Below are 21,152 nucleotides of genomic sequence, written 5' to 3'. Positions count from 1 at the left end.
AGACTATTTACAGAAGCTTAATATGATAAAAGGGTTGTACACTCAGCTTGTTATTCTTTTGACTTCCTGGATGTACTGACCACAACCGGAAACCTGAGAGCTCTTGAACATAAAGTGCACATGTTATTGCATGTTCGGATAAATCAATATATATGAGAATGTAGACTAAGAAAATCAGTTGGAGTCCGTATTTTCATTAATGACCCTTTCACACTGCCAATGCCGGATTCCACCCGGGAAATGGAAACGGGTCCTTCCCGGGTGGAATCCGGCTTTGGACCCTAGCAGGAGGCTTACCGACCCAGCAATTTGCCGGGTCGGTTACCATAGCGGTGGGGGGTGGAGTCGGCAGTGGGGGCGGAGCCGGCACTGGGAGATGAGCTCATGTTCCTCTCTATCACTGGTCCTGATAGCTGACTTTTCCCCTGGGGTGTCATGGACTGCAGTCTCTCTATAGGGGGGGTACACATGGAGAGATCAGTTCTTAAAATCTAAGCAATCTGACTAGATTAGATTTTAAGCACGGATCTTTGGTGTGTAAGCCCCACAGCGATAGTGATGCACGGCGCCACCCGTCGATATCGCCGGTGCTAGATTGGCCTGCAATCTAGCATATCGCATGAGCGCCCCTTCCTTGCTCAGCACACATCGTGCTGTGCTGAGCGCGGGGAGAGATGTGTGCTGAACGGTCTGTGACAGATCGCTCAGCACACATCTCTGGGGAAATAAGAAAGTGTGTACCGGCCTTAAGCTCCTCACTAATGTGCAGGCCACACATGCTATCTCTGGCCATTGTGTGGTGGTGTTACTAGACACTGATAAATCCTTAGATTACTTCAATTGGAAAACATTCAGGAGGCAGCTGATGGGCAATTCCAAATAAGTAAATTCTGTAAGTGTTGGGTTGCAGTGCAAATTTCCCAGTGGCAAGTCTTAGGGGTGGAATTCAATAGCCCCAATATATTTTTGGTGTGAAAGATGGCAGGCTTTTCAATTAGCCCCCATTTTTTTGTGCTCGAAACAATCTAAATTGTCAGGTGCAAACTCATTGAATCCGTGATAAGTTCTTGGACCTATGTGTTTTCGCTGCCGGGTTCGCAAATAAAAAAGGGGGTTTAATCTGGTATTTTTTTTCAGGGGGCCTGCGGAGATCCCGAAAAATCCCTATAATAGCTGCAGCGCCTGCTCTTCTGGGCTAATTGTATAGCCTCGGGCGATCGGTTAATTAGCGTTCATTATTCACTCTGTGCTCTCCTTGCAGATGAACTTGTTACAGTGTTTGTGAAGTATTCATTACTGTGTTAAAGTGTGTTATTTCCCCGCTGGATAGGGATGAGCCTAGGACAATGAGTCAACAACTTTAATAAATTATGTTGGCTGGTACTGTGAATCATTTAGTATTGAGTGAATCCTGTGTTGGATCTCTCTGGACCACTGCAGGCGGTGCTTGCCTATAATCTGATTAGTTAGGCTGTGGTGTACTTGGAGCACAATCATTGTCACTACTGAAATATTTAGCAAAATTGTATAGTGTAGCATAGTAAAATGGTTTTATTTGCTGTTGTTTTTATTTTGTGTTTGTTTTTTGTTTTGTATGAGACTAGTATCTGATTTTCTTATCACATAGGTCATATGACTCTTCTGAATCTTTAATAGACAATTGAAGTGTTGTACATTCCAGGCCTCCTGGACTGTGACTATGGGGTAGTTGTGTAATAAAAAGCAGAAACAGCAAAGCATGATGTCGTGATTGTTATATTCCTTGAATCTTGCTATGAAACAACTGGTCATGTTCCTGTGCATGATTATGTATATAGGTTTTCAGACAAGATATGTTGAGCATATTTTAAAGCTGGTAACCATCAGAAAAGGGGTGAAATGCATATAAGTGGAGCATGGTTCAGCATCTATTACCAGGTGCCTTGATTATGTAGTTCTTATATAACCATACCACTGTAGTGTTCAAGTGTAGTGGAACGGAGATGTTAGTGCAGCTGGATTAGATGTGATTTGGAGGTTACTGGATTGCACCAAAGGGCTCAAAGAAATTAGCTCCATCTTATTTCCAGTGCTGAAAAGATGTGATTTAAGAATTCTACAGAAAGCTTAAAAAATGATTTCAGATGGAGTTAACCATGTTACTGTAACATACTTGTCCCCATGTCTAAACCAGAATATTGCTCCTATGCTCCATGCTAATACATCTTTGTTTCGGGTTCGATATGATATCCTGGTTGTTTGGATGCCGCCGGTCACATTACCGACACCAACATCCTGACATCGAAGATTCCGACGTCTGAGGCTGTAAGTATTTTTCCTGCAACAAACTCTTTCCTAGTCTAGCATGGACTTCCTGCAGTTCTTTACCAGCACTGACTCTTTGCCGTTCACTTAAAAATGGTCAAACATCTTGTCTTGAACTCTTTGTGGGTGCTTTTAGAAGTGTGTTCTGGGCCAAAGTCCTGCTGGAAATTATATGGCCAGAGACCCTAGATACTACATTACACTCCAAAATGGCCTGTAATCCCCACGCTTTGTGCCAGATGCAGCACAGATGCGCCATAACATCACTGAACTTCCTCCACGTTTTACTGTCTGGAAAGGTGGTCTTTTCTTTGAAAACATAATTTTGTTTTATTTACATAGATATTATCTTCTTTCCAAAAATATCTAGTTTGGGTCTCCTCTGTCTACAGAGCATTCTCTCTGAAGGAGTTTTCAGGAATGTTGTGTACTCTCCATTCAAGCTTTCTTACCTTATCCCTTTCTTACCCTTTCCCTTTCTACCTCCAGTGAGGCCAACCTACCATATAACAACCTTTCATTGAGTAGGTGTCAGGTAGTACAAGATAAAACTTTTTTGTGTGGTGTCTGGAGGTCAGCTTGAAACTGTTTGAAGGATGATGGAGGTACTTTCTCCATCATTCAAAAATCCTACCCTGAAAACTTCAATTGAGTTTTCTCTTCAGCCCTGTCCAGGGAAGTTGGCTGCAGTGCCATGGGCTTTAAACTTAACATCACATATGGTGGTAACTGTAACATCACAGTCTCTGGAGAATGATGTGTCTTTGAGATTGTCCATGCTTGGCAACAATGTCTGTCAACAATTGTGACACAACACAGTGACACAAAAGTGGGGAATGAGTCCTTTTTTTCTAATCAGTGAGTGACTGATTCAGTTCCAAAGAGAATAACCTGTTTTCTGTGAGAAGGTGTTTATTATTATGTATTTCTAAGGCATGGTGCGTTATTGGAGAAAACTGAAAGGGAGACAGTATTCTTCGGCAAGGACTGGCCATAACAGTAGTAGAATGCTATGGGTGTCGTGGACACCGACCAAGGGGAAATCGCCTACCTCGCCGGTATTCCGGCGGCAGTATGGTGCCCCCGGCGGGATCCCAGCGGCAGTGTTGTGACAGCTGTGATCCCATCCATCGGTATGCTGGCCGCATACCAGTAGGACCTATCCTGCCCTCACATTGGAGGTTTCTGCAGCAGGGTACATTATTTTCCACAGGGAAACATCGGGGTGTAGAGCTGGATCTTGATCCAGGCACGAACAGGCTAAAGCTTTAGACTGTCCCAGTATGCATTGGGGCCTCCTCTATATCCCCGCCTCCAGGCACTGTGAGCTCAGTTTCGAGTTGGTGCCCTGCAGAACAGGTAAATCCGCCTTGTGAGACTGCCACAAGTCACTCTTGTGTCATCTAAGCGGGCTACTTCCTCCTCACAATCCACCAATCCCTCAGAAGATTCTTCTGATGACGATGGGCAGCATACTGTCCTGTCAGACACTGACACAGCTGCCTCTGACGAGAAATCTACAACACAGGTTGATGTCCCAGACATAGTGGTTGCTATTAAGCAGATCCTGCAAATATCAGATGATGATGAAGATTCCACTACGGTGTCTAAGAAACCTGATAAGTTTAAACCTCAGAAGGTAACTAAAACATTATTACCACATTCTGACTATTTAGTGGACATACGACGAGAACCCTGGATTACTCCAGGGAAGAAATTCTCCCTGTCTAAATTGATGGTAGCTCGCTATCCTCTCGCTGCAGAGTTGTGTAACATGTGGGAAAATTCACCGCTGGTGGATTCCCATGTCACTTGTCTGGTGGTGTCATCCACTCTGCCTGTCACCACTGTCACCTCACTGAAGGAACCGACCGATAAGCATGTGGAAGGATGCCTGAAGTCTATTTACTCCCTTACAGGTGCTGTACATAGACCCACAATAGCAGCCTCCTGGGCTGCAAAAGGTATTGAAGCATGGGTTCAGGCATTAGCGGATGAGTTGCTCCCGGATATATCTGACAATGCCAGACAATTCCTGTCTTATATTACCACCGCCACCTATTATATACAGGAGGCATCCTGTGAGGCAGGTGTATTGGCAACCAAGGCAGCAACTACGTTCATCCTGGCTCGCCGTATTCTGTGGTTGAGGTCATGGAAGGTGGACCTGGACTCCAAAAAGACCTTGGAGGTTCTCCCTTTTAAGGGAGACCTCTTATTTGGGGAAGACCTCAATAAAATTGTTTCACTGATACACAGTCTCTTTCAACGTCCCCCTTGCCCGTTTTACACCACGGTTATCCCTTCGAATCCGATAAAAGCGCAAGCTCTTCATTTGGTTGTGCGTTCCCTCCTGGATATAGGAGTGGTGGTGCTGGTACCTCTGTCCCAGAGAGGCAGAGGATACTATTTGACCCTGTTTCTAGTACCGAAACCCAATGGGTCTTTCCGGCCCATACTCAACCTCAAATCACTGAACAAGCTTGTGAGAGTGTCCAAGTTCCGTATGGAAACACTGCGCTCAATTGTACTGGCCATGGAACCCGGAGACTATATGGTATCCCTTGATATGCTAGATGCTTACCTGCATATACCTATTGCCATATCGCATCAGCAATATCTGCGGTTTGCTATTGGCAACCTCGACTATCAGTTCCAGGCTCTGCCATTTGGACTGGCCACGGATCCTCAGATCTTCACCAAGGTTATGGCCGTGATGACGGCTCATCTCCGTCGCCAGGGAGTCAGGATCCTTCCGTATCTGGACGACTTGTTGATTCTGGCAAGCTCCCACGATGTACTCCTCAATCATCTGCAACTGACGGAAAACTTCCTACAAGCCCACAGGTGGCTCATCAACTGAAAGAAGTCCTCCCTGGTCCCAGCTCAAAGCATGATGAACCTGGGGACACTGCTCGACACACACAGTCAATGGGCGTTTCTGTCTCCAGAGAAGGTCCTGAAGCTTCAGGACAGGATCAGATACTACCTTTCTCGCCCAAGAGTGTAGATACACACGGCGATGCAAGTACAAGGCCTAATGGTGTCGGCTTTCGACATGGTAGAGTACGCTCAATTTAATTCCCGCCCTCTGCAGAGGTTAATCCTTTCCAAGTGGGACGGCCTACCTCATCGGATCAAGTCTCACATGATCTCCTTGACTCCGGAGGTTCGTCTGTCGCTGACCTGGTGGCTACAGGACCAGCAGTTGAGCAGGGGCTGTCCCTTCTGGATCCCCGACTGGGTCCTACTGACTACGGGTCCCAGTCTGAGGGGTTGGGGCGCGGTGTTGGAGCAACACTCTCTTTCCAGGGTCGGTGGGCCATGGAGGAATCACTCCTCCCGATAAGCATTCTGGAATTGCGGGCAGTGTTCAATGCTATGTCTCTCGCCCTTCCTCTGCTACAGAACAGGCCTGTTCCAGTACGGTCAGACAACGCCACCACGGTGGCATACATAAACCATCAAGGCAGCACTCAAAGCCCGCATGGCAATGATTGAAGTGTCAAAAATCATTTGTTGGGCGGAACGCCATCTGCAATATCGGCGGTGTTCATTCTGGGAGTCCTCAACTGGAAAGCGGATTTCCTCAGTCGTCAGGACATACACGCCAGAGAGTGGAGTCTTCATCAGGAAGTCTTTCAGCTCCTAGTGGACAAGTGGGGCCTACCAGATGTAGACCTGATGGCGTCTTGACACAATCACAAGGTTCCGGTCTTCAGATCAAGGACCAGGGATCCTCAAGCAGCGTTTGTGGATGCACTGGCAATTCCATGGAACTTTCGGCTGCCATACGTGTCCCCTCCAGTGTCACTCCTGCCCAGGGTACTGCGGAAGTTCAAACAAGGTAGGAATACTACTTCTTCTAGTCGCTCCAACGTGGCCCAGATGGCATTGTTTCTCAGACCTGCATGGTCTATCGATAGAACATCCTCTTCTACTTCCTCAATGCCCAGACCTCCTCATTCAGGGCCCCTGTGTCTACCTGGACCTGGCCAGACTGGCTTTGACGGCGTGGTTCTTGAAGCATCACTCCTGAAGGCCAAAGGATTCTCCAAGGCGGTTATCCAAACTATGCTGAAGACCCGCAAACCGGATTCTGTGCGAATTTATTACGGGGTCTGGAATTCTTACTTCACCTGGTGTGCTGCTAAGAATTACGACGTATACAAATTCAGAACTTCTGGCATTTCTGTAACAAGGCCTGGACTTAGGCCTTCGTCTGGCGTCCCTCAAGGTTCATATCTCTGCCTTGTCGGTGTGGTTTCAAAGAAAAACTAAGTCTATTCCTGATGTTCATACTTTCACCCAGGGTGTTTTATGGATTCAGCCTCCCTATGTCCCTCCTGTGGCTCCATGGGATGTGTCTGTTGTCCTGAATGCCCTGCAAGAGTCTCCATTTGAACCTCTTGAGTGAGTGGACCTTAAATGGCTCACGCTTAAGGTCTTGTTCCTACTGGCTATTGCCTCTGCTAGGAGAGTGTCAGAGCTAGGCGCTCTGTCCTGTCGTCCACCCTTTCTGATATTTCACAGTGACCGGGCGGTTCTTAGAACTCGCCCTGATTATTTGCCTAAGGTGGTGTCATCTTTTCACCTTAACCAACAGATTGTGGTTCTGGCCTTTGTCTCTTCTGATTTGTCCTCCAAAGAGCGGTCTTTGGATGTGGTACAGGTTCTCCGTATTTATGTGGAGAGGATTGCCTCTATCAGGAGGTCAGATACCCTTTTTGTACTTTTTGGTTTTCACAAACTTGTCTGGCCTGCGAATAAGCAAACCTTGGCCAGATGGATTAGAATCGTGATTGCACAAGCCTATGCGCAGGCTGGACTCCCAGCTCCTGCTGCTATCAAAGCCCATTCTACTCTGTCTTTTGGACCTTGCTGGGTGGCCTGCCGAGGCGCGTTCGCTGAATAATTGGGCAAGGCGGCTACGTGGTCCTCAGTGAACACGTTCATTAGGTTCTATGCCTTCGATAGTTCTGCCTACCAGGATGCTTCCTTTGGATGCCGGGTTCTCATACCTGCTACGGTGCGTCCCCTCCCATGAGTAACTGCTTTAGGACATCCCGATGTTTCCCTGTGGAAACTAATGTTACCATGCTTAAATCTCTTTCTGCGAGGTACATTGGTTCCACAGGGCACCCACCCTGACGCACCTAGCTTCTATGGGTTAGTATGGCATTAGCCGCTAGTCCCTTCTCCTGTCGTGAGAACGTGGTTCTATGTGACTAACATCTACCTTCTCTTTTACCTGCTCCTGCATTGGACTGGTTAACAGAACTAAGCTCACAGTGCCTGGAGGTAGGGTTATAGAGGAGGCCCCAATGTTTCATGGGACAGTCCTAAAGCTTTAGCCTGTTGGTGCCTGGATCAAGATCCAGCTCTACACCACAATATTTTCCTGTGGAACCAATGTACCTCACAGAAAGAGATTTAACCATGGTAAGCCTACCATAAATCCTCCATTATTTTTTTCTTAATTAGCTTGTGCTTTGGAAATATATTTGGTAAAACTAATAGGTGTGTGTGTGTGGGGGAGGGGGGGGGGGGGTCGGGGGTTGGTGAGTTAAGATTTAAACTATAGTTCACCTCTTAACCTACACCTGTCAGCCACATCCTGTTTTGTACATTGCCTTATTGCTTTGATGTCTGTGTTGAATACATTAAAACCTTCTTCTATGCTTGGCAATAATATGGGCATGGTTTTGCTTTTATATGGATATTGTGCCTCTATTTTACATTTTTATTTTGATCTTATTCAGCTTATGATTGTAAGTTTATTCTGACAGGTTTGTGTCCTATCCAAGAACAATGGACAGCTCGTATATGCAAATATTGCAGAGAATCATTAACTTATATGTTTTAGTAGATGCTCAGACAGATGTACAATTTGTTTTATTTGTTTTGCAGAATCCACTTGTACAGTATGTGGGGATCAAATAGGTACTTACCTGGGCCCACAGCCACTACCTGATGCCTGGAGCCAGGTCCTGAGGTTTATAGAAGGTAGCTGCTGTCATTTGCATAGTGGGAAGATTGTCTGTCCAGTCTGCTACTGTATATTACAGCGGAATCTAACATTTCGTTGTGCTGTTATGATAGCTGAGTGCACATACAGTCTGGCTGTTGGCATCTGGTGCCAGTGGAGATCCTGGTGGAAGCTTGCTGCAGGTTTTAGGATGTAAAGCGAAAAGGGTTGTCCAAAATGAAATGCCATATACCGTATGTTGTTTAACCTCTGATTACTGTGTTTATTTCCATAGAAATAGATCTGCAGTTTTTTTCTTCATCTAAAATGAAATGGGCTCTAATCTCTTCTGTTGGTTTGTTCTAGAGTGGACAAAGAGGATGAAATGACCTGTCTTATAAAGGGCTGTAATTTTGTACTAAAGAATATACCTCATGAGGCGTTTGTCTACGTGAAGCATGCAGATCCCGAGTTTCGATTTCAAACCACTCACCCGAACATTTTCCCCTATTTACTAGTTAACATAGGTTCTGGGGTATCCATAGTTAAGGTAAAGCGTTGTGGTGTTGTATGTATGTTTCTTTCTTTGTTTGTTTATTAGTTTAATTTTGTTTTTTAAATCCTGTTGTGTGAACTTGAAAGCAGAGTTGTGGAAACTTTAGTTCTCCAGATGCTGCTCATTTTAAATTCCCACAAAGCTCAGCCAAAAATGACTTCTCGTGATCTGTAAATAAGTGGCCGGCAAGGGATCATGGGCATTGAAGTTCAGCAACCGGATTGGTAATGGAGTACTTTCTCCAATTTGTGCAGGTTGCTGTAACCATAACAATGGCACAAACACTGAACTGCTTTATGCTGTACAGTAAATCTTCTTCTGTGACTTTCCATGTGTGTTGTATGAAGTATTATTCCTCATGAGCAGAGTAAAGTCACCAAGAAGTTAGCCCTGTGTACACTAGTGTTATTTACTTGCCCTTTTAAATGCCACATTCATCCATATGTACATGCAACACTTGTTCTACCTGATGTAGATATTGGTGCATCTACATAAGTTTTTAATTAAAAATAAAAATCACATTTGCATGTCAATGGAATAAAAAAAAGTGATTTTTTTTTTGTTTGTTTATTTTTTTATGTTAAAAAAAAACATTTTATAGTAGCACTGATTGATTACCCCTTGTGTACATGTGAATATTATTAAGTCACAAGTCCACATTGATTTAGGGAACAAGGGCTTCCTGTAAAATATTTATGGAAATTGTAATCTATAAGTTGTAGACATAATTGGAACATTAATTTCCATTCCAACTATATCTACTTGGAATGGAAATTAAGGTGACAATTATGTCTACAGTTTATAATAGATTACAATTTCCATAAATATTTTCTAGGAGGCTCGTGTACCCTAAAAGTAATGATAATGATTTCCTATATTAAGAAATGTTTATAACTGCTTCCATGGAAAATCATACTGTTTTGCTTTGTGAGAATTTCTATCTAGAGGTCACATAAAAATCTAACCCTGCTGCTTCTGTAAGGCCATCCTTTCATTAAAATCCTATCCTATATTTTATGAGGGGACATGTCTTTATTGCATTTGGCAATTTTGTATGTGCAAAACATTTTAATATATTGCTTGTAGTCAAATGTACTTCACCACCACAGTGCAACAGAAGGGAATTCAGTTATCCCTGATAGCCTGCAATATTGGGGATTTTGTTTTACTTCCTCGGAGGCAGGAGAAGAAAAATCCCAGATAAGTGCAGGTTTTTTACGCGGATGTAATAATGAAAACACATGGATCCGGGAACTTATGACGGATCCATGTGGGTTTTTTTTCACACAGAAAGGGGTAAATTGTTCCGCCAAAAAAATGGACATTTCATTGAATTACCCGGAAAAAAAAAAATTGAGCAAAAAAATAGTGAAAAAGCCAAAATGTTTCTGCAGAAAAATTTACTGCAGCTAATAGAATTCCCCCTATATAATGAAACCCAAACATATCTCCAGTCTTGGGTTGGACATGAAGTTCATACATGTCTGCAGAGTGGAAATAACTGGGTGCTCTTCACAACCTACGCAAAGCTAAATGCACTCATGCGCCTCCTCAGTACTTGTAAAGAAACCCCCTCCCTCTACTTATCTCTCCCGCTCTGCCTGTGCAACCTTCTGCTGCTCCTCTGCAGATGGTTGCCATCTTCTTCTGGTAACCCATGTTCCTTCATGGAAATCTAATCATACTATTGCATATGAGGCATACTGAGCCATTTAAAGATGTTGGTCTTTATAAATGGCCACCTGCTTGTGATTAATTGTTCCAGTCTGCAAGCTTGCCAGTGCAGAGTGCCTAACTTGTTGTCCAGTGACTACTCACACAGACTGATACCAGTCTTTCACAGGTGGGATTTTTATACCTGATGGAGGAATCCCCATAGGATTTTGTCTAATTTGGCAGCTTGTTTTCTAAAAAGTTAAAGTACCAAATGGACAAAACTCTACTTACAGTATGCCTGGTCATCCAGCTAGCTACAGGACTTTCCTTTATATTGCACAATATATCTATAGGTTGCATGTCTTTCTTAACATAAGTCCAATGTGTGATAGAAATCCCATTTATATAGTCTTACATCATGTGAAATAACTTTTCTTTGGTAGGTGGACACAGAGGACAAGTTTGAACGAATTGGAGGAAGCTCTATTGGAGGCGGGACATTTTGGGGACTTGGAGCCTTGCTCACAAAAACAAAGGTGAGCCCAAGTTCAGCCAAAGCGAAGGGTTGCAGCTATGTATTAGGCTAGGCATGTCAAACTCGTGGCCCTCCAGCTGTTGTGAAACTATAAATCCCAGCATGCTTTGCCAGCATACCTTCCACTGATCAGCTGGTAAAGCATGCTGGGACATGTAGTTTCACAACAGCTGGATGACCATGAGTTTGACATGCCTGTTTAGGCTTTTGAACAATTGTTTGCTGATGGTTTTGTGTTTCTGCATTTGCAGTGATTTTACACTGGCGAAGATGAATGATTTTTTTAAATGGGCCACTAAGCCTACATATATATCGGTGTTCCCTCACTTGACAGAAATTAAGGTGTTTGTTACACAGCAAATTCAAATGTGTCCCAGTACAAGCTAATGTGCTGGTATCTGCCTACTTCTGCAAACAAGTGACTGGGATTAGTGTGATAAAGTCTGATATAGGTAAAAATGTGTCCCCAATACAGAGGCTGAGTCCACCCACATTGTGTACATGGAAATACATTTGGTGCTGGCATGGACACCATCGCCCCTGGGACCGTCTTAGAGGTATATTCAATTAGGGTCGGATCCATTCTGACATGCATTTGTCGGAATGGATCCGACAACCCCTATTCAATCTCATCTCAATTCGACTTTTACAACTCGAATTGAGATAAGGGACCCAGAGGAGGAGAGGGGGAAGTGGAGCTGCGGGGAGACCAGCGGGGACAGCCGTGGGCAGACGGAGGAGAGCAGCGCTACAGTAGCGCTGCAGGAGGATGTCACACAGCCGCCCGACCTGACGGCAGTGTCCACCCGGCTCCAGCAACCGTGACCTCACTTGCTGGAGCCGGGTGGACGCTGCCGTGAGCGGCGCGGCTGTGAGACATCCTGCTGCAGCGCTGTGCTGTAGCGCTGATCTCCCCTGTATGCCCGTGGCTCTACACGTCTCTCTGCGGCTCTCCTCCCTCTCCTCCTCTGGGTCCCACATCTCATTCCGACATTTTTTTATGTCGGACTGAGATGGTCGAATTTGGCCCCGTTTCACTCAAAAGTACGTGAATCGGCAGCTATACTGCCTATTCACGTACTATTCGGTAAGCCGAAACCCCCCCCAGCTGAGATTGAATAGGTCGAATCACTATTCGACCTTAAAGTCGAAAACTGACGTCTTTTCGACAGACAGCAGTTTTTGACCCTAACTGAATATACCCCTAAATCCGGTTCTGGTTCTAACCATCTATGCTGCTTTACCACCCAAGCCTGTATGTTTGGTAACTTCATAGTCGTCGCCGTTACCAGTGGGCCCTTAGCCTTATCCTTGGTGCTGGTGTGGTATGTTAGGTCGACATTAATCATGTTGACGTATGTAAGGTCAGCATGAAAATGTTATCATGGTCAAACTATCAACATGCTGCATGTCAACATTCATCATGTCCACACGAATGACATGATAAAATAGAGGGCCCTGTAGCAGTATTTGCATAAAGTTGCAGAAGCAGTACCGGCAGAAGATGCACACACGGACGCTGCAGCATCAGACTCCAAATCAGCCCCATATGCTTTTTTTTTTTTTCTTGTGTTTAACCATCACCTCTGTGCAAATTTAGGAAACACACTTATCTCACACAAGATGGTGCAAAAATGTTACATCATACCCTGGTTGTCGCTTTCTAGAATACAGTATTTTCCAACTGTAGTTGTCAAACACAACTATGGCCTGGTTTTATGGTATTTGTGCTTGAGGACATGTGACTTACTTAGTGCTTGATTCATTTTCATTGAAGCATCCATGTTCTTAATATCTGGACTGGGGTTGCAGAGTGGGCTTAGGTTCCAGTGCTCTATCCAGACTAATATTTCACATAATCCAACATAAAACATGTCTCCTAACCTGATCCCTAGGCTTCTCTTTCACACTCTTGACCTGCTCACATTTCTGTTTACAGGAAATTCTGCAGCGGGGTACACTGTGTTCCACAGGGAATACATTGGCGTGTAGAGTTGGATCTTGATCCAGAGGCACCAACAGGCTAAAGGTTTGACTGTTCCCAGGATGCATTGCATAGCCTCCTCAATAACCCCGCCTCCAGACACTGGAGCTCAGTTTGTAAGTTGGTGCCTGCATAGCAGGTCACTTAACAGGGGAGAGCTGCCCTAGACAGCCCTGAAAAGAGCTTTTTAGAAGACTTAAAGGGCCGCAGCACTTCCTATGTCAGTCTGACATGCTGTGCTGCGGCTCCCATCACCTCCCCAGCAGCGCTGCATACTCCCGCGGTGGGGTTCCTAGGTACTTGCAGCGGAGGCGCACCGGTTCACAGGCACACCACCGCTGCCGCTCTCCAGGATCGCGTGGCTGCACATCAGGGAGGAGGTAAGAGGGTCCCCCAAGTGGGACCTGCCGGTAAATCGCGGTCCAATGAGACGGACTGCGTCGCTGGTGTGGACACTGTACTGCACAGGGACCCCACTATATCCACCAATGCAGGGAGCACAGGTCGGATTTTAAAAAATCCGTTTTACATAGGCTCCACAGTACCTGGTGGTGAGGACCAGCATAGGGGATAAGGCGCTGACCTGTAGCCCCTCCCCTAGCTCCGGGCGCCATCTACTGCTGGTGTTCCCGCACTGGAGCTGCATTTCATTCTCCCACACTCCCTGACAGAGATTTTGGCGCCATCTTTACACAAGTAGATGCAGTTGAGCGCCGGGACTACAGGGCACTGTCTCCTCTGTAAGTCCGCCTGTCTCATCAGCACTGTTAACTTACAGTCACTTAAGTATTCTACATGTCATCTTAGACAGTGTTCGTTAAGAACAAGTGTACTTATACCTGAATATTTAGTACAAGTATTCTGAGATATACATCCAGTGTATACTGTGCATTGTTGCATCTGTGTGTGTATACATACATACATACATACATACATACATACATACATACATACATACATGTAGTTTTACTGGTCCAGTGCAGTTTTATTGTTTATCTGAAATAACCTCTGCATTGTACCTGTGACTGAGTGTGCTTGTAGCTGCTATATTGTTATCAGGATACACAGCAAACACAAACAACATACCTTTATAAGTGCTCACCAACAATGAATGTGGGCGTCAGGGCCGGGACCGCATTGCCGCGTCGAACAGTGACGTCGTCATACTGACACCGTACACCCACGTGTGAACACCATCACCATGGTAACATGTAAACAACTAAGGACCAACATAGAAACGAATCGTAGCACAATACAACATTATATACCCATTATTAAAAAGGTGCAAAACATTGAAATATACATTTAAAAAAATGCATTACAAAAAATATCAAACAGCAATCCTAATATTTGAATAATTTCCATAAGATATATTATTATTTCTCTTACATCCTAGAGGATGCTGGGGACTCCAAAAGGACCATGGGGTATAGACGGGATCTGCAGGAGCTTGGGCACACTAAAAAGACTTTAACTGGGTGTGAACTGGCTCCTCCCTCTATGCCCCTCCCCCAGACCTCAGTTAGATTTTGTGCCCAGGAGTAACTGGACACACACTAGGGGAGCTCTACAGAGTTTCTCTAGAAATACTTTTTGTTAGGTTTTTTATTTTCAGGGAGACCTGCTGGCTACAGGCTCCCTGCATCGTGGGACTGAGGGGAGAGAAGTCAGACCCACTTCTTCTTAGTTAAGGGCTCTGCTTCTTAGGCTACTGGACACCATTAGCTCCAGAGGGTTCGATCACTTGGTTCGCCTAGCTGCTTGTTCCCGGAACCGCGCCGTCATCCCCCTCACAGAAGCCAGAAGAAAGAAGCCGGGTGAGTATTAGAAGAACCGAAGACTTCAGTGACGGCAGAAGACTTCAGTAACGAGGTACAGCGCAGCGGTAGCGCTGCGCTCCATGCTCCCACACATGTCACCAACGGCACTTGCAGGGCGCTAGGGGGGAGCGCCCTGGGCAGCAGTTACTGGGGTCGGTGGCTGGCAAAAAAACCCGGAATATACGGAGCCCGGGCATGGTATAGAGTACCCCCGCCAGTGTACAGAAATTTGAATTTTAGCGGGCTACAGCGCGCCGGGAAGGGGCGGGGCTTAGCCGCACATTGCTCACCAGCGCCATTTTCTCCTATCTCTACAGTGCTGCAGAGACGCCGGCCCGGACCTCCAAGCTCCCGCAAGTAACAGGGAGGAAAAACGGGGAGGGGGGGGGGCACATGAAATTTGGTGCTTTCATCTATGTTTAAACAGCGATGATCGTACATACTATTCCTTTAGTGTATGGGCGCTGGGGTGTGAGCTGGCATACTCCCTCTGTGTTTCTCCCTACGGGCTTCTCTGTGGGTCTGTCCCCGTGCTTGTGGCCTGTGTGTGTGTGTGTGTGTGTCGGCACTCGGTGTCGACATGTCTGAGCCTGGGTGTTCCTCCCCGGAGGAAATTATGGGGGGTGCAGAATAGGATTTAGGTATGTCTCTGTTGGCACAGCTGATTGGATGACTATGCTGAGTACACTGAATGCGAATGTGGCTTTATTATCTAAGAGACTGGATAAATCTGATTCTCAGACCCAAACATGGAGACAGTCCGTGGAGGACGCTTTGTCTCAGGTACAGACAGTCTCAGGGTCACAAAAGCGTGCTTGTACCCAGATGGCAGATACAGGTACCAACACGGACTCTGACTCCGATGTCGATTTTACTGAGGCTTCTTTGCATCCACGGGTGGTAAAGAGTATTCAGTACATGATTATAGCCATTAAAGATGTTTTAGGTATATCTGAGGAACCTGCCGTTCCTGACACAAGAGTTTGTTTATTTAAAGGGAAAAGACCTGAGGTAAAATTTCCCCCCTCTCATGAAATGAATGCGCTTTGTGAAAAGGCTTGGGAGTCGCCTGAAATACAGTGGCAGATTCCTAAGAGAATTTTGATGGCATATCCTTTCCCCTCTGACGATAGGGAAAAATGGGAGTCGTCTCCAAATGTGGACAAGGCTCTCTCGCGATTGTCCAAGAAGGTGGCGCTTCCGTCTTCTGACATGGCTGCACTCAAGGATCTGGCGGATCGCAAGCTGGAGACGACATTGAGGTCCATTTTCGTCAATACTGGTGCATTGCTCAGACCTGCTGTGGCGTCGGTATGGGTGAGTAGTGCTATTGCTAAGTGGGCTGAAAATTTGGCTTCTGATATGGATGCTCTTGATAAAGATAATATTCTTTTGACTCTAGGTAATCTGCAGCGTCCTTGAAATAACCAAAAGGATGCGGCGAGGGATGTTGGCCTCTTGGGATCAAGAGCCAATGCCATGGCGATTTCGGCCAGGAGGGCGCTGTGGGTTCATCAATGGAATGCTGATGCCGACTCCAAGAAGAATATGGAAGCTCTCCCTTTTAAAGGTAGTGTCTTGTTCGGGGACGGCCTGGCTGACCTGGTGTCGACCGCTACTGCGGGTAAGTCATCTTTTCTTCCCTATGTTCCCACACAACAGAAAAAGGCACCCCATCAGCAGATGCAGTCCTTTCGGCCTAAATACAAGAGAGGTAAGGGCTCGTCCTTCCTCGCTTCAAAGGGTAGAGGTAGGGGAAGGAAGTCGCCTGCAGTGTCAGGCACCCAGGACCAAAAGTCCTCCCCCGCCTCTACCAAGTCCACCGCATGACGCTGGGGCTTCCCTGGGGGAGTCCCTACCGGTGGGGGGCCGTCTCCGATTCTTCAGTCAGGTCTGGGTTCGTTCGGCTCTGGATCCTTGGGTCTTAGACATAGTGTCCCAAGGATACAGACTGGAGTTTCAGGAGATGCCCCCCAACTGGTTTTTCGTGTCGGCCTTGCCAGCTTCTCTTCCCGAAAGAGAGGTGGTAAGGGATGCGATACAAAAGCTGTGTCAACAGAGGGTCGTGGTGCCGGTTCCCCCGTCAGAACGGGGGAAAGGGTTCTATTCGAGCCACTTTGTAGTGCTGAAGCCGGACGGCTCGGTCAGACTGATTCTGAACCTAAAATCCCTCAATCCATACTTGAAAACTTTCAAGTTCAAGATGGAGTCACTTCGAGCAGTGATCTCCAGCCTCGAAGGGGGGGTGTTTATGGCGTCAGTCGACATAAAGGATGCTTACCTACACATCCCGATATATTCCCTCCTCATCAGGCCTTCCTGAGGTTCGCGGTGCAGGATTGTCATTACCAATTTCAGGCATTGCCGTTTGGGCTTTCCATGGCCCCGAGGGTTTTCACCAAGGTAATGGCGGAGATGATGGTCCCCCTTCGCAAGCAAGGGGTCACAATTATCCCGTACTTGGACGATCTCCTGATAAAGGCGAGGTCCAAGGAACAGTTGTTAAGAAATGTGGATCTCTCCCTGTCGGTTTTGCGACATCACGGTTGGATTCTAAATTTGCCAAAGTCTCAGTTGATCCCGGCCACTCGGCTGCCCTTCCTGGGCATGATCCTAGACACGGAGATTCAGAGTGTTTCTTCCGGAGGTCAGTGCTCTGGAAATCCAGACCATGGTCAGGGAGCTTCTGAGGCCGACAAGTGTGACGATTCATCAATGCACTCGGGTACTAGGGAAGATGGTTGCGGCTTACGAAGCCATTCCGTTTGGCAGGTTTCATGCCCGGGTGTTTCAGTGGGATCTGCTGAAAAAATGGTCCGGGTCTCACCTGCACATGCACCGGAAAATAAGTCTATCTTCCAGGGCCAGGATTTCTCTCCTGTGGTGGCTGCAAGGCTCTCACCTTACTGGGTCCTGCTGACAACAGATGCAAGTCTTCGAGGCTGGGGAGCAGTCACGCAAGGAAGAAATTTCCAGGGAAAATGGTCAAGCCAGGAATCTTGTCTCCACATAAATGTTCCCGAGTTGAGAGCCATTTACAACGGCCTGCTGCAAGCAAAGAACCTTCTTCAGGGTCTCCCTGTCCTGATCCAGTCGGACAACATAACAGCAGTGGCGTACGTAAACTGCTAAGGCGGAACAAGGAGCAGGGCGGCAATGGCGGAGGCCACAAGAATCCTTCGCTGGGCGGAACAGCACCTGAGCGCTCTGTCAGCAGTCTTCCTCCCGGGCATGGACAACTGGGAAGCAGACTTCCTCAGCCGACACGATCTCCATCCGGGAGAATGGGCTCTTCATCAAGAGGTATTTGCAGAAGTGACTAGGCGTTGGGGAATTCCTCTGACAGACATGATGGCGTCTCGCCTCAACAAGAAGCTTCCGAGGTATTGTTCCAGGTCAAGGGACCCCCAAGCCTGTGCAGTGGACGCCCTGGTGACTCCGTGGGTGTTTCAGTCGGTGTATGTGTTCCCTCCGCTTCCTCTCATTCCAAAGGTGCTGAGGATCGTTCGACGAACAGGGGTTCAGGCGATACTTGTCGTTCCAGATTGGCCACGGAGGGCCTGGTATCCGGATCTTCAAGAATTACTCGTGGAAGATCCCTGGCCGCTTCCTCTGAGAGGACCTGTTACTGCAGGGGCCCTGCGTGTTTCCGGACTTACCGCGGCTGCGTTTGACGGCGTGGAAGTTGAGCGCCAAATCTTAGCTCGGAAAGGTATTCCCGGGGAGGTCATCCCCACTCTCCTTAAAGCTAGAAAGGAGGTTACGGCGAAACATTATCACCGTATTTGGAGAAAGTATGTTTCGTGGTGTGAAACCAAAGCAGCGCCTGCGGAGGAGTTTCACTTGGGTCGGTTTCTCCATTTTTTGCAGGCAGACGTCGATGCAGGCCTGAAATTGGGTTCCATCAAAGTGCAGATTTTGGCTTTATCTATTTTCTTTCAGAAAAAATTGGCCGTCCTTCCAGAGGTTCAGACTTTTGTGAAGGGAGTACTGCATATCCATCCTCCATTTGTGCCGCCGGTGGCGCCGTGGGATCTTGAAGTGGTCTTCAGTTCTTTATGTCTCACTGGTTTGAACCTTTGCGTAAGATTGAGTTCAAGTTTCTCACTTGGAAAGTGGTCATGCTTTTGGCTCTGGCGAGTGTCAGAGTTGGCGGCTTTGTCTCACAAGAGCCCTTATTTGATCTTGCATTTGGATAGAGTGGAATTGAGGACTCGCCAACAATTTCTGCCGAAGGTGGTTTCTTCGTTTCACATTAACCAACCTATTGTGGTGCCTGTGGCTAGGGATGCTGTGGCGGTTCCAAAGTCTCTTGATGTTGTAAGAGCTTTGAAAATTTACGTCGCCAGAACGACTCTTACCAGGAAAACAGAGGCTTTGTTTGTCCTGTGTGCTTCCAATAAGATTAGAAGTCCTGCTTCTAAGCAAACTATTGCTCGCTGGATTTGTAATACGATTCAACAAGCTCATTCTTCGGCTGGGTTACCGTTGCCGAAGTCAGTAAAGGCCCATTCTACCAGAAAAGTGGGCTCATCTTGGGCGGCTGCCCGAGTAGTCTCTGCACTTCAGCTTTCCCGAGCAGCTACGTGGTCAGGTTCAAACACCTTTGCTAAGTTTTACAAGTTTGATACCCTGGCTGATGAGGACCTCATGTTTGCTCAATCGGTGCTGCAGAGTCGTCCGCACTCTCCCGCCCGTTCTGGAGCTTTGGTATAGACCCCATGGTCCTTTTGGAGTCCCCAGCATCCTCTAGGACGTAAGAGAAAATAGGATTTTAATACCTACCGGTAAATCCTTTTCTCCTAGTCCGTAGAGGATGCTGGGCGCCCATCCCAGTGCGGACTGTTACTTGCAGTTGTATTATTACTGGTTATATTTGTTTACACGTGGGTTGTGTTTTAGTTATATTCAGCTTGTGGCTGTTGTTAATTCATACTGTTATCTGGTTTGCTGCTACTTCGGTTGTACGGTATGTTTGTGGTGTGGGCTGGTATGTTTCTCGCCCTTAGTTTAAACAAAAATCCTTTCCTCGAAATGTCTGTCTCTCCTGGGCACAGTTCCTATAACTGAGGTCTGGGGGAGGGGCATAGAGGGAGGAGCCAGTTCACACCCAGTTAAAGTCTTTTTAGGGTGCCCAAGCTCCTGCGGATCCCGTCTATACCCCATGGTCCTTTTGGAGTCCATAGCATCCTCTACGGTCTAGGAGAAAAGGATTTATCGGTAGGTATTAAAATCCTATTATAACCAATACAGATAAAAAGCTATAGTTTCAACGTAAATTATCATATGAGATATTCTCATTTAACCCATTTGAGTAAATCACGTTCAAGCGGTGAATCCACCGCGCCTCACAACGTAAAAGTTGTAGGGAGCGGTCGCCCCCACGAGTTTTTCTGGAACAGTATCAATCATCCTGTAACGGAGACTAGATAACGGATGGCGTGCTTCATAAAAATGACGAGCGACCATACCTGTTGCCAACGCTTTACGGGGGTCATTCCGAGTTGTTCGCTCTGTATTTTTTTCTCGCAACGGAGCGATTAGTCGCTAATGCGCATGCGCAATGCCCGCAGTGCGACTGCGCCAAGTAAATTTGCTATGCAGTTAGGTATTTTACTCACGGCATTACGAGGTTTTTTCTTCGTTCTGGTGATCGTAATGTGATTGACAGGAAGTGGGTATTTCTGGGCGGAAACAGGCCGTTTTATGGGTGTGTGCGAAAAAACGCTACCGTTTCTGGGAAAAACGCGGGAGTGGCTTGAGAAACGGAGGAGTGTCTGGGCGAACGCTGGGTGTGTTTGTGTCGTCAAACCAGGAACGAAACTGACTGAACTGATCGCAGATGCCGAGTAAGTCTGGAGCTACTCAGAAACTGCTAAGAAGTGTCTATTCGCAATTCTGCTAATCTTTCGTTTGCAATTTTGATAAGCTAAGATTCACTCCCAGTAGGCGGCGGCTTAGCGTGTGCAAAGCTGCTAAAAGCAGCTTGCGAGCGAACAACTCGGAATGACCCCCTACTTTCGGTCTTACCGATACAACACAAGTCTCACGGGCAAATTATTTGTGATTTCTCTGACGTCCTAGTGGATGCTGGGACTCCGTAAGGACCATGGGGAATAGCGGCTCCGCAGGAGACAGGGCACAAGAATAAAAGCTTTAGGATCAGGTGGTGTGCACTGGCTCCTCCCCCTATGACCCTCCTCCAAGCCTCAGTTAGATTTTTGTGCCCGAACGAGAAGGGTGCAGGCTAGGTGGCTCTCCTGAGCTGCTTAGAATAAAAGTTTATTTTAGGTTTTTTATTTTCAGTGAGTCTTGCTGGCAACAGGCTC

The 21,152-nt window shown here is 46.7% G+C and overlaps 1 protein-coding gene across 3 annotated transcripts in view; it reads left to right on the top strand.

Moving 5' to 3' along the window:
- Nucleotides 1-21,152, top strand: part of PANK4 (pantothenate kinase 4 (inactive)) — a 243,774-nt gene that overhangs the window by 70,423 nt on the left and 152,199 nt on the right. For 2 of the 3 annotated variants that reach the window (XM_063943091.1, XM_063943090.1), the window contains exons 4-5: nucleotides 8,639-8,822; nucleotides 10,928-11,020. In XM_063943091.1, the coding sequence (XP_063799161.1) occupies nucleotides 8,639-8,822; nucleotides 10,928-11,020 (277 nt within the window). Of the gene's footprint in view, nucleotides 1-8,221; nucleotides 8,311-8,638; nucleotides 8,823-10,927; nucleotides 11,021-21,152 lie in introns of those variants that run through there. The other variant, XM_063943092.1, reaches the window with a different exon arrangement.

The sequence above is a fragment of the Pseudophryne corroboree genome, chromosome 10 (genome assembly GCF_028390025.1).
Source record: "Pseudophryne corroboree isolate aPseCor3 chromosome 10, aPseCor3.hap2, whole genome shotgun sequence".
In the NCBI taxonomy this organism is placed as follows: Eukaryota; Metazoa; Chordata; class Amphibia; order Anura; family Myobatrachidae; genus Pseudophryne; species Pseudophryne corroboree.
The sequence above is the reverse complement of the archived record's forward strand: the minus strand, read 5'-3'. Positions and strand labels throughout refer to the sequence as shown.